The 13,911-nt window shown below is 44.8% G+C and overlaps 1 protein-coding gene across 1 annotated transcript in view; it reads right to left on the minus strand.

Annotated features, from left to right (window-relative positions):
- Positions 1-13,911, minus strand: part of Atl3 (atlastin GTPase 3) — a 57,629-nt gene that overhangs the window by 35,817 nt on the left and 7,901 nt on the right. The window contains exons 2-3 of the mRNA XM_042676279.1: positions 1,475-1,689; positions 40-183 (exon numbers count right to left, since the gene is read on the minus strand). Of these exons, the coding sequence (XP_042532213.1) occupies positions 40-183; positions 1,475-1,689 (359 nt within the window). The remainder of the gene's footprint in view (positions 1-39; positions 184-1,474; positions 1,690-13,911) is intronic.

Here is a 13,911-nt window from a genome sequence, read left to right on the forward strand (position 1 = left end):
TACGTTCTTGCTATGATTTCTAAGTCATTTCATCCTTACCTTCTTCCCACCTGGCTTCTCTAGAGTGAAAACTTCACTCCATATCTGAATTCCAGTGGTTTCTGGGTCAGAGCCTCCTCTCCACGAAAATCCTGTTAATGGTTCTTCTGGGTCACCCAACCAGTTTAAATGGCCACCTTCCTTCTACAGAAGAAATGAGACACACTCACTAAACCCTTGGCACTTGTTTTTTGTGAAGTACTAGGTATCAAACCACACCTCAAGCAAGGTAAGCTCCAAAACAAAGCTACATTCCCAGCTCCCACATTAAATCTTTTTTTTTTTTTTAATTTTTAAGCAGTTGAACACAGGAGTTGCCATTCAACAAAGCAGTTTATGAATACCATGCATCTGGTCAATGTCACCCCTTTGAACTTTCTTTTTTTTTTGGGTCTGGTCGTGGGCCTGAACTCTGGGCCTGGGCGCTGTCCCTCAGCTCTTCAGCTCAAGGCTAGCGCTCTACCACTTGAGCCACAATGCCACTTCCAGCTTTTTTTTCTGCTTATATGGTGCTGAGGAATCGAACCCAGGGCCTCATGCATGCAAGACAAGCACTCTACCACTGAGCCACCTTCCCAGCCCCAACCCCTTTGAACTTTCTTACCCCTCCCCCTCTCAATCACCCCAACATTCAATCTTTTTTTTTTTTTTTTTTTTTGGGTCCAGTCTTGGGGCCTGAACTCTGGGCCTGGGCACTGTCCCTCAGCTGTTCAGCTCAAGGCTAGAGTTCTACCACTTGAGCCACAGCGCCACTTCCGGCTTTTTTTCTTTTTTCTTATGTGGTGCTGGGGAATCGAACCCAGGGCCTCATGCATGCAAGGCAAGCACTCTACCACTGAGCCACCTTCCCAGCCCCCCAACATTCAATCTTAAACAAGCAATTTTATACATCAAGGACAATTCATAAGCTTTTTTGCTCTTTTTCTTTTTTCTTTTTTTTGGGAGGGGGGGGTCCGGTCATGGGGCCTGAACTCTGGGCCTAGGCGCTGTCCCTCAGCTCTTCAGCTCAAGGCTAGCATTCTACCACTTGAGCCACAGCGCCACTTTTAGCTTTTTTCTTTTTCCTTATATGGTGCTGAGGAATCGAACCCAGGGCCTCAGGCATGCAAGGCAAGCACTCTACCACTGAGCCACCTTCCCAGCCCCCTCTTTTCTTCTTTTTCTGCCAGTCTTGGACCTTGAACTCTGAGCCTGGGTGTTGTCCCTAAGCTCCTTTTACTCAAGGCTAGCCCTCTACCATTTGAGTTATAGAACCACTTCTGGCTTTTTCTGTGATTAATTGGAGGTAAGAGTTTCTTGCCCTGGCTAGCTTCTGGCTTCAAACCGCAATCCTCAGATCTCACCCTCTTGAGTAGCTAGGATTACAGGAATGAGCCACTAGCACCTGGCTGTTTTTTGCTCTTTTCTACCTTGTAACAAACTCATTCTTCCTTACCTGAGAATACAAGTATCGCAGCATGAAGTCCAGAATAAAGGATTTGCCCTTTCGGAAGGCACCAGCCACTGACACCACCACCACATCAAGATCTCGAATGTGTTCCTGTAGAAGGATGCTAGCCAAAGCTTTCTCTTCTAGCTCAAAGGAATGTTGTTCTTTGTGAACCAAAACAACCTGCACTGGACCAGGCTTTCCGTTTTCCATGGCATCACCTGTCAATGTGGAAAGAAAAAAAATTTTTCAAAAATATTTCTTATTTTGGTGGTATTGGGGTTTGACTTAGGGCTTTGCATTTGTTAGGCAGGGGCTCTACCATTTGAGCCACATCCCTCATCCCTTTTTGCTTTATTTTTCTGATAGGGTCTCAAGTCTTTTACCCCAGCAGGTCTGGACAATTCTCTTATTCATACTTTCTACAAAGCTGAGGTAACAGGCAATATTTCCATGCCCAACTATTGTGTTGAGGTCAGGTCTTGCTTCCTGCTAGGGCTAACTACAATCCTCTTATCTCTGTCTCCTGTGTAGCCAGTTTCACACATTTTATCCAGCTAGTTTTGAACATTTTATGTACTTAACATTTTCTATATACTCAACAGTATACAGACACACACACAGTTTTTGGTGGTGGTGGTACTAATATTTGAACTCAGGGCCTTGTGCTCACTCAACTTGTTTGCTCAACTGGCACTCAACCATTTAAGCCACTGATTCCAGTCATGCTTTTTGCTAATTATTTTGAAGACAACAGTTTCAAGGACTTTTCTGCCTAGACTAGAACAATCTTCTAAACCTCAGCCTCCTAAATAGTGAGGATTACAGACCTAAATCATCAGCACATGGATTACATTATTTTTGAACATGGAAAAAACAAAAACCTTCTTTTATTTAAATTACTATAAATGTGGTATACAGAGGGGTTAAGAAAAGTAATGAGTATATTTCTTTTTGGACAATGTAACCCTTCCCCTCTCTCTGTTTTTCTCTCTTGTCCTCACCTACAAGTTGTATAATTAGTGAGTACCACTGCTGCATTTGTTCACCTTTTGTCCCTCCATTTTTGTGACTGCCCCTTGCCTTCCCAAAGACAGATAAACAAACAAGACAAAAAGAAAACAACAACAAAGGAAAAAACCTTGTTTCCATTTCCCGGAGCTCATTTTGATTAAGAAAAATCTTTTTAGGGGCTGGGAAGGTGGCTCAGTGGTAGAGCGCTTGCCTTGCATGCCTGAGGCCCTGGGTTCGATTCCTCAGCACCATATAAGCAAAAAGAAAAAAAGCCGGAAGTGGCGCTGTGGCTCAAGTGGTAGAGCACTAGCCTTGAGCTGAAGAGCTGAGGGACAGCGCCCAGGCCCAGAGTTTAGGCCCCACGACCGGACCCAAAAAAAAAAAAAAGAAAAACCTTTTTAAATAGAGCACAAATACACTATTAAAGGGGAAAAATACAAATTAGACTTCATTAAAATTAAAAATATCTTTTCATTATAAGATGCCAATGATGGTCTGGAGGTTCCTCAAAAAAAATGAAACATAGATCTTCTCTACAACCCAGCCATACCACTCTTGGACATCTACCCAGAATGTCATAAGCCAGGATACCATAAAGACACTTGTACATCCATATTTACTTCAGCACTATTCACCATAGCCAAGTTGTGGAAACATCCCAGGTGCCCTACAATAGATGATCAAAAAACTGTGGCACTTATACACAATAGAATTTTGTACAGCCATTAAAATAACACTTCATTTGCAGGGAAACGAATGGACCTAGGAAAAATCATGTAAAGTGACCTAAGTCAAGCTCAGAGACACACATCTTTTCTTTTATATGTGAAAGCTAGATATAAAATACAAAATAAATTGGTCTCTAGGCATTCACACACTCTAAGACTAAAGGAAAATACTTTTTTTTTCCCCCATGGGCCTGGGTGGTGTCCCAGAGCTCTTCAGCTCAAGGTTAGAACTCTATCACTTTACGGAGGGCGCTGGTGGCTCATGCCTGTAATCCTAGCTACTCAGGAGGCTGAGATTTAAGGATCACAGTTCAAAGCCAGCCCAGGCAGGAAAGACCGTGAGACTTCTATCTCCAATAAACCACTAGAAAACCAGAAATGGAGCTGTGGCTCAAGTGATAGAGCACTCGCCTTGAGCTGAAGAGCTGAGGGGCAGCGCCCAGGCCCAGAGTTCAAGTCCCATGACCGACAAAAAAAAAAAAAGAACTCTACCACTTTGAGCCACAGCACCACTTCCAGTCTTCTGGTGGTCAATTGGAGATAAGAGTCGCACTAACGTTTCTGCCCCGGCTGGCTTTGAACTGTGATCCTCAGATCTCAGCCTCCTAAGTAATTAGGATTACAGACGTAAGCCACCAGGGCCCGGCCAGCAAGGAAAATACTCTCAAGGGAGGAACCCAAAGGCACAACACCTCTGGAATATTAAGATTTTTATTTATCAAAATGAATTCCAGAAAATAGAAACAAGGTTGCTTGTTTTTCCTCTTTGTTTATTTCTTGTTGTTTTTTTTTGTCCTGCTTGTTTATCTATCTTTTGGGGGGAGTGAGGGAGGACATAGAAATGGAGGAACAAAGAGTGAACAAATGCAGCTGTGGTACTCAGTAGACACTATGCTGAAAATGAACTATATAATGTGTGAGTAAGAACAAGAAGAGGAAGAAGAGAAAGCAAAGGAAGACAATGAAAGAAAAGAAAGCAAAGATAACAATGAGTAAAAAGGCAAGCTATAGATTCAGAGAAAATGTTCACAATACCTATTTCCAAAGGACTCACATCCAGAATTAATATAGAAATTCCCAAGAGGAGCTAGAAGGGTGGCTCAGTGGCAGAGTGCTTGCCTTGCATACAAGGTTCGATTCCTTGGGTTCGATTCCTCAGCACCACATAAGCAGAAAAAAGCTGGAAATGGCGTTATGGCTCAAGTGGTAGAGCACTAGCTTTGAGCTGAAGAGCTGAGGGACAGAGCCCAGGCTGAGAGTTCAGGCCCCAGGACCGACAAAAAAAAAAAAAGAAAATCCCAACAGTCAGGCGCCGGTGGCTCATGCTGAGATCTGAGGATCATGATTCAAAGACAGCCTGTAAGCTGGGAAGATGGCTCAGTGGTAGAGTGCTTGCCTTGCATGCATGAGACCCTGAGTTCGATTCCTCAGCACCACATAAGCAGAAAAAGCCAGAGGTGGCACTGTGGGTCATGTGGTAAAGCACTAGCCTTGAGCTGAAGAGCTGAGGGGCAGAGCCCAGAGTTCAGGCCCCATGACTGACCAAAAAAAAAAAAGGGGGGAGGGGGACTGGGAAGGTGGCTCAGTGATATAGAGTGCTTGCCTTGCATGTCTGAGGCCCTGGGTTCGATTCCTCAGCACCACATAAGAAAAAAGCCGGAAGTAGTGCTGTGGCTCAAGTAGTAGAGTGCTAGCCTTGAGCTGAAGAGCTGAGGGGCAGAGCCCAGGCCCAGAGTTCAGGCCCCACGACCAGACCCAAAAAACAAAAAAACAAAAAACAAAGACAGCCTGTAAGACTCTTATCTCCAATTAACCAACAGAAAACCAGAAGTGGCACAGTGGCTCAAGTGGTAGAGTGCTAGAAGTGGTAGAGTGAGCTGAGGAGCTGAGGGACAGCACCCAGGCCCAGGGTTCAGGCCCCACACCAACAAAAAACAAAAAACAAATCCCCAAGAAACAAATAAGCATTCCAAATTTTAAAACAATGACAGCCAGGAGCCAGTGGTTCACACCTGTAATCCTAACTATTCAGGAGGCTGAGATCGAGGATCAAGGTTCCAAGCGAGCCCAGACAGGAGTCTGTGAGACTCTTATCTCTAGTTAGCCATGAAAAAGCTGGAAGTAGAGCAGTAGTTCAAGTGATAGAGCACTGTCCTAGAGTAAAAAAGCTAAAGGAAAGCACCTAGGCCTTGAGTTCAAGTCCCAGTACTGGCTCAAAATTAAGTAAATAACAATGAACAAAGATTATGGATGGGTACTTGGTCAATAAAGGAGATACAATGGTCAAGAATCATACATAAAGAGCCAGGCGCCAGTGGCTCACAACTGTAATCCTAGCTACTCAGGAGACCGAGATTTGAGGATCACAGTTCAAAAGCCAGCCCGGGCAGGAAAATCTGTGAGTCTCTTATCTTCAATAAACCATCAGAAAACCAGAAGTAACACTGTGACTCAAGTGGTAGAGCACTAGCCTTGAGCTGAAGAGCTGAAAGACAGTGCCCAGGACCAGAGTTCAAGCCCCATGACTGACCAAAAAAAAAAACAAAAAACTAAATTAAAGCCACCAATGAGGGCTGGGAAGGGACTTAGTGGTAGAGCGCTTACCTTGCATGCATGAGGCCCTGGGTTCGATTCCTCAGCACCACATAAGCAAAAAGAAAAAAGCCGGAAGTGGCGCTGTGCTCAAGTGGTAGAGCGCTAGCCTTGAGCTGAAGAGCTGAGGGACAGCACCCAGGCCCAAAGTTCAAGCCCCATGACTGGACCCAAAAAAAAAAAAAAAAAGCCACCAATGAGTAACAGCACAGCACAACAGATAAAATTTTAAAGACTGACAATATCAACTGTAGGAGAGGAAATAGAGCAGATACAATTGTTGTGCATTCTCATTGCAGCATAAAATGGTGAGTACCTAGAAAGAGGGAGAAAGGGAAGGAGGGAGGGAGGGAGGGAGGAGAAGAAAAGGAGGAAGGAGGAGGGAGGTAGAAAGGAGGGAGGAACAAGGCCATGATGTCCTTTAGCTTTTTTTTTTGTCGGTCATGGGGCTTGAACTCTGGGCTTGGGCACTGTCCTTGTGCTCTTCAGCTCAAGGCAAATGCTCTATCGCTTGGGCCACGGCACCACTTACGGTTTTCTAGTGGTTTATTGGAGATAAAGAGTCTCACGAACTTTCCTGCCCGGGCTGGCTTTGAACAATGATCCTCAGATCTCAGCCTCCTGAGTAGCTAGGATTACAGGCATGAGCCACCGGCGCCTGGCTTTCCTTTAGCTTTTTAGCTCAAGGCTGCCCCTCTACCACTTGAGCTACAGCTCCATTTCAAGCTTCACAGTAATTAATTAGAGATAAGAGTCTCAAGGACTTTCCTCTCTGGGCTGGCTTAGAACCAAGAACCTCAAGCTGGTGCCAGTGGCTCATGCCCATAATCCTAGCCAGTCAGGAGGATGAGATCTGAGGATCACGGTTCAAAGCCAACCTGCTCAGGAAAGTCCTGAGACTCTTATCTCCAATTAACCACCAGAAAACTGGAAGTTGGCGCTGTGGATCAAGTGGCAGAACGCTTTCCTTGAGCTGAAGAGCTCAAGGACAGCGCCCAAGCTGAGTTCAAGCCCTATGACCGACAAAAAAAAAAAGAAGCACAAATAAAAGTCCTAAGTGATGGCTGATAATTTTCCAATATTCATTTTTCCTTCCCATTAAGTAATAGGTTTCTAATTGGGCTTTTTTGTTGGTAGTGGTCGTGGTCAAGGATCTTGAACTCAGGGCCTGGGATCTGTTCCTGCTTTTTCACTCAAGATTAATGCTCTACCACTTTGAGCCACAGCACCACTTCCAGTTTTCTGGTAGTTAATTGAAAAGAAGAGTTTCCTGCTGACCAGGTTAGCTTCAAATTGTAATCCTCAAATCTCAGCCTCCTGAGTAGCTAGGATCACAGGTGTAAGCCACAAGGACACGGCTAGTTAGGTCTATTAACAACCCAATCTTTTTTAGTTTTTTTGGTGCCAATCCTGAACTCAAGGCCTGACATTGTACCTGGGCTTGTTTGCTCAAGGCTAGTGCTCTAGCACTCCAGCCACAAGATCTGTGTGGTTAATTGAAGGTAAGAGACTCTTTGATTTTGCTGCCTGGGCAGGTTTCAAACCTTGATTCTGAGATCTCAGCCTCCCGAGTTGCTAGGATTATAGAGATGAGCCATCAGTACCTGGCTTCCAACACAATCATGTAACTGTAGAATAACCATGTGACCAAGTTCTGACCTACATCAATGATTTGAAAAGACATAGGCAACTTTCAGATCAGGCATTTTTTCCCCTTTGCTGCTGGCTAAGTGAGAGTGAGTCACTCTGCTTCAGGAACATGAGGGCAACACCCTAAAGCCACAAAAAAGGCAGGGCATAGGATTTATTGCAGCAGAACTGCCATACTGCTTCACTTTTATATAAATGAAAAATGTCTGCCTACACCAAGTGCCAGCTATAATCCTAGCCACTTAGTAGGCTAAGATCTGAGAATCACCATTCAAAGCCAGCAAAGTCAGAAAAGTTCATGAGACTCGTACCTCTACTAAACTTCCAAAAGCTGAAAGTAGAGTTGTGGCTCAAGAGGTAGAGCACTAGCCTTGAGCAAAAAATGCTTAGGGACAGCACCTAGATCCTGAGTTCAAGCCCCAGGACTATCACCAAAAGAGAGAAAGAGTTCTTTCTGGGAAGGTGGCTTAGTGGTAGAGTGCTTGCCTTGCATGCATGAGGCCCTGGGATTCGATTTCTCAGCACCACATAAGCAGAAAAAGTCAGAAGTGGCGCTATGGTACAGGTGGTAGAGTGCTAGCCTTGAGCTGAAAAGTTCAGGGACAGCGCCTAGGCCCAAAAGCTCAGGCCTTAGGACTAACAGAGAGGGAGAGAGGGAGAGAAAGAGAGAGGGAGGGAAGGAAAGAGTTGGAAAGAGGAGGGAGAGAGAAAGAGACAGTGACAGATTTTGTTTAGCTGAGGGACCTGGGCCTAAATCCTGGCTTTCTCCCCTCCAAATGTAAGTTTAAAAGGACAGGATTTTTTTTTTTTTGGGTCAGTCGTGGGGCTTGAACTCTGAGTCTAGGCGCTGTCCCTCAGCTCTCCAACTCCAACTCAATGCTAATACTCTACCATTTGAGCCACATCGCCACTTCCAATTTTCTGAGTAGTTTATTGGAGATAAGAGTCTCACAGAGTTTCCTGCCCGAGCTGGCTTTGAACTGCGATTCTCAGATCTTAGCCTCCTGGGTAGCTAGGATTACAGGTATGAGCCACTGGTGCCCAGCATTTTTGTCATTTTTTTTATTCAATAATATATCCCCCATGTTTCCAGAGCAATGCCCTCATGAAGTAAACAATAAAAAAGTGTAGGAGCTGGGAAGGTGGCTCAGTGGTAGAGCACTTGCCTTGCATGCTTGAGGCCCTGGGTTCGATTCCTCAGCACCACATAAGAAAAAAGCCAGAAGTGGTACTGTGGCTCAAGTGGTAGAGTGCTAGTCTTGAGCTGAAGAGCTGAGGGACAGTGCCCAGGCCCAGAGTTCAGGTCCCATGACCGGACCCAAAAAAAAAAAACAAAAAACTGTAGATTAATCAAATTTCAAAATAGTCACAATGTGACTCTAGAGAAATTTCTAACTACTTTCATCTTCATTTATAAACTTAATACCCATGTCAAAGCACAGCATCTGACTCATTTCTAGGAACTGAAAGGAAGGGTTGGGAAGGTGGCTCAGTGGTAGAGCGCTTGCCTTGCATGCCTGACGCCCTGGGTTCGATTCCTCAGCACCACATAAGCAAAAAAGAAAAAAAGCCGGAAGTGGCGCTGTGGCTCAAGTGGTAGAGCGCTAGCCTTGAGCTGAAGAGCTGAGGGACAGCACCCAGGCCCTGAGTTCAGTCCCCACGACCGGACCCAAAAAAAAAAAAAAAAAAAAAAAGGAACTGAAAGGAAGTTTCTCCTTCCACAAGCTTTTTTTCCACTGAAACCTAGTACATACTTTTAGCTTTCATCCTAACTATCCTATTGTAATTAGGATTTACCAGCCACACTTCTTAGTCTGGGATCAGAGAAACTGTCATATTCAGCCCCAGTATCTCATACAAAATGGTTTCTTCCCTTCGTCCTCCCATTTATTCATTGCTAAACTCCTTGAAAAGTATGTCTTCATCCATTCGTTATCTACCCATTCCCTTTACATCTGGAAATTTGGCTTCCCTCTTAATCTCTCTGTTGAAATCATTCCCTAATTTACCACTGACCTCTTTTACCAAAGCCAGTGGCCATTTCAACTCTTACTGAACTCTGCCTTTCTGTGACAAAACTGCCACTTTTTGACAAGACACAAATTGCCAACTACTTCTAAACCTGGCATATGTTTATAACCTTGTAATTCCAGCAGTGAGAGGAGTTAAGGCAGAAGGAAGGATACACAGTTCAAGGCCAATCTGGGCTACAGAATGAAATACTGTATAGATAGGTGGAAAGGTAAGTAGGTTGGTAAGTAGGTAGAGATCAACCAACCTACCTACCAGGTGTATGGTACAGACCTTTAAGCCCAGTTACTCAGAAGGCAGAGAGGAGGACTGAGGTTTGAAGCCAGCCCAGGCAAAAGAAACATACATGGTGGCGCATTATCTGTAATCCTAGTTATTCAGAAGACATAGGTAGGTGGTTCATGGTTGAAGCTGGCCTGTACAAAAAGTATGAGATGCTATAAGAAAAAAATAAAACTAATAAAAGCAAAAGATGCTGGAGGCTCACATCTGTAATCCTAGCTAAACTGGGGGCTGAAATCTGAGGATCCCGGTTTGAAACCAACCCAGGTGCCTGTGAGACTCTTACTGTCAATCAACCACCAAAAAGCCATTAGTAGAGCTGTGGCTCCAGTGGTAGAATGCTAGCCTTGAGCAAAGAAGGTCAGGGACAGTGCTCAGGCCCTGAGTTCAAGCTCCAGGATTGACACCAAATACAAAAGGTAAAGACTTGGCTCAATTGATAAAGTGACTGCTTAGCATGCACAAGTCCCTAAGTTTAGATCCTAGTACAGCCTAGAACAAAAAAAGGCAATCTAGCCTCCTAGCCCTTCCTTTCACTAGATTTTTCTTCTTCAGCCTCCAGTGGGTGGATATACACTAAGGCTGTGCTTCAGTCTCTTCCAATTCTTACTCACTCCCTTTTTTTTTTTTTAATTTTTATTGTAAAAATACCGTACAGAGGGGTTACAATTACATGGGCAAGGTAATGAGTACATTTCTTATCAAGCATTGTTGCCTCCTCCTTTGTTTCCCCTTCCCATTTCCCACCCCTCCCACCCCTTCCAATTATTCACTCCCTTAATGAGCTCTTATTCTTATCATTGCAACCATACCTCTATTTTTTTGTGTGCTAGTCCTGGGGCTTGAACTCAGGTCCTGGGCACTGTTCCTAAACTTTTTTGCTCAAGGCTAGCACTCTATCACTTGGGCCACAGCTCCAATTCCAGCTTCTTGGTAGTTTGTTAGAGATAAGAGTCTCAAGCAGAGCACCGGTGGCTCACGCCTGTAATCGTAGCTACTCAGAAGGCTGAGATCTGAGGATCACAGTTCAAAGCCAGCCCGTGCAGAAAAGTCCATGAGACTCTTATCTCCAATTAACCACTAGAAAACTGGAAGTGGCTCTGTGGCTCAAGCGGTAGAGCGCTTGCCTTGAGCTGAAGAGCGCAGGGACAGCACCCAAGCCGAGTTCAAACCCCATGATCCACAAAAGAGTCTCAAGGAGGGGCTGGGAAGGTGGCTCAGTGGTAGAGTGGCTTGCCTTGCTTACATGAGGCCCTGGGTTCAATTCCTCAGTACCACATAAGCCAGAAGTGGTGCTGTGGCTCAAGTGGTAGAGCGCTAGCCTTGAGCTGAAGAGCTGAGAGACAGCGCCTAGGCCCAGCCTAGAGTTCAAGCCCCACGACCGACAAAAAAAAACTCTCAAGGATCCGAGGGCTGGTGGCTCACACCTGTAATCCTAGCTATACAGGAAGCTGAGATCTGAGGACTGTGGTTCAAAGCCAGCCCAGGCAACAAAGTGTGTGAGACTTATCTCCAATTAACCACCAAAAAACCGAAGTGGAACTGTGTGGCTCAAGTGGTAGAGTGCTAGCCTTGAGCTGAAGAGCTGAGGGACAGCGCCCAGGCCCAGAATTCAAGCCCTACTACCAAAAATAAATAAATAAGTGAAAGTCTCAAGGACTTTCCTACCTCAGTTGGCTTTGAACAGCAATCCTCAGATTTCAACATCCTGAGTAGCTAGGATTACGGTACAGACATGAGTCACCAGTACTGGTTAATACCTCTATTTTGATGATAAAACTTTATTAGCTCTCTAACATGCACTTCAATGTTCAAATGTTTAACTGACAAAGAAGATTGTTCCACCCACCTCACTCCCAGGAAGGATATTTGGAAATCTATGAACTTGAAGTCAGGAGACAAGTTCCTATTCCAGTTATACCACTTACAGCCTATGTGATCCTGGGCATGTCCAGTCTTCAGTAAAATGAGTCAAGGGTTTAACATTTACAAGTCTATGTTTAGTATTGTCAAAGATCTCTCTCTGTCTCTCTCTCTTTTGGTGCTAGTCGTAAAGCTTGAATTCAGGTCCTGGGCTCTGTCCTTGAGCTTTTTGCTCAAGGCTAGTGCTCTACTATTTGAGCCACAGCGCCATTTAACAGCATTTTTATTGTTTAATTGGAGTTAAGAGTCTCATGGACTTTCCTACCCATTAGATTCAAACTATGATCCTAGGATCTCAGCTTCCTGAATAGCTAAGATTATAGGTGTGAGCCACTAGTACCCAGGTTATTTCTATCTTCTTAGATGCAATAATCCACCCAGTCATACCCTCTTCCTTCCATAATATAAATTCCTGCTTTGGCAAAGCCACTAGTACTCGGCTTCCAGAAATCTTTTTTTTTTTTTTCTTGGGTCCGGTCGTGGGGCCTGAACTCTGGGCCTTGGTGCTGTCCCTCAGCTCTTCAGCTCAAGGCTAGCACTCTACCACTTGAGCCACACTGCCACTTCCGGCTTTTTTCTTTTTTGCTTATGTGGTGCTGAGGAATCGAACCCAGGGCCTCAGGCATGCAAGGCAAGCACTCTACCACTGAGCCATCTTCCCAGCCCCATGCTTCCAGAAATCTTAAAGTCTGAACATTTTACCTAATCTCCAAGGATAGTACCTTTAAATGGCAACCTTACACGCCTTTTTTTCCCCCCCTAGTCGTAGGGCTTGTACTCTGGGCCTAGGCACTATCCCTCAGGTCTTCAGCTCAAGGCTAGTGCTCTACTACTTGAGCCACAGTGCCACTTCCAGTATTTTTTGTTTATGTGGTGCTGAGGAATCAAACCTAGGAGCTCATGCATACAAGGTAAGCACTCTACCACTGAGCCACATTCCTAGCCCCTACAAGCCTTTTTTCTTTAGGGAAGTAATTATTTTCCCAGATCTGCAACTGCAGACTGAGAAAATAGCTTGTGCTATATTACCTGCATTTAAATGAATATGAATAGGGGGTAGGAAGGTGGCTCAGTGGTACAGCACTTGCCTTGTATGCCTGAGGCCCTGGGTTCGATTCCTCAGCACAACATAAGCAAAAAGAAAAAAGCCGGAAATGGCGCTGTGGCTCAAGTGGTAGAGCGCTAGCCTTGAGCTGAAGTGCTGAGGGACAGCGCCCAGGTCCAGAGTTCAAGCCCATGACCGGACCAAAAAAAAGAATACGAATAACAGATACGACATTTTTACAAATATACAAAGAGTTGGCCTATCTAGAGTTATAGGTAGCATCCATATGCAATATAGTAAAACATATGTTTTACTATAACCCTAACTACTTAGGAGGTTAAGATCTACCAGACTATGGCTAGAACTCTAAAATACCCCAACAAAATGCCAGACTGGAGGCATAGCTCAAGTGGTAGAGTGCTAGCAGTGAGAAAGAGCCTGTGTGAGGAGGCCCAGAGTTCAAGCCCCAGTAGACCAGAAAACAACCACCAAATATATGCTTTTATAAAAAGATGGAAGCCAGGCACCAGTGGCTTACACCTGTAATCCTAGCTACTCAGGAGGCTGAGATCTGAGGATCTCAGTTCAAAGCCAGCCCAGGCAGTAATGTCAACAAGATTTTTTGTGTGTGTATGCCAGTCCTGGGGCTTAAACTCAGGGCCTGGGCGCTGTCCCTGAGCTGCTTTTGCTCAAGCACCTGAGAACTCTACTACTTGAGCCACAGTTCTACTTCCAGCTTTTTTTGTGTGTGTATGCAGTACTTAGGAATCGAACCCAGGTCTTCGTTCATACTAGGCAAGCACTCTACCACTAAGCCACCTTCGCAGCCTATCTACAAGATTCTTATCTCGAATTAACCATCAGAAAAACCAAAAGCAGAGCTGTGGCTCAAAGTGGTAAAGTACTAGCCTGAGCTCAGGGACAGCACCCAAGCCCCAAGCTCAATCCCCACATGCACAAAAAAAAAAAGAAGTAGAAACACTATATTGCTAATTCCTATTACTGTAAATAGTTGGTACAATACTATACCAGCCATCATTTCATCTATTTAGAAAATGTTATAACCATCGAGCGCTGGTGGCTCATGCCTGTAATCCTAGCTACTCAGAAGGCTGAGATCTGAGGATCACAGTTCAAAGCCAGCTCGGGCAGGAAAGTCCATGAGACTCTTTTTGGTC

This window comes from Dipodomys spectabilis, unplaced genomic scaffold (assembly GCF_019054845.1).
Source record: "Dipodomys spectabilis isolate Male_0828 unplaced genomic scaffold, ASM1905484v1 ptg000030l, whole genome shotgun sequence".
Classification (NCBI taxonomy): Eukaryota; Metazoa; Chordata; class Mammalia; order Rodentia; family Heteromyidae; genus Dipodomys; species Dipodomys spectabilis.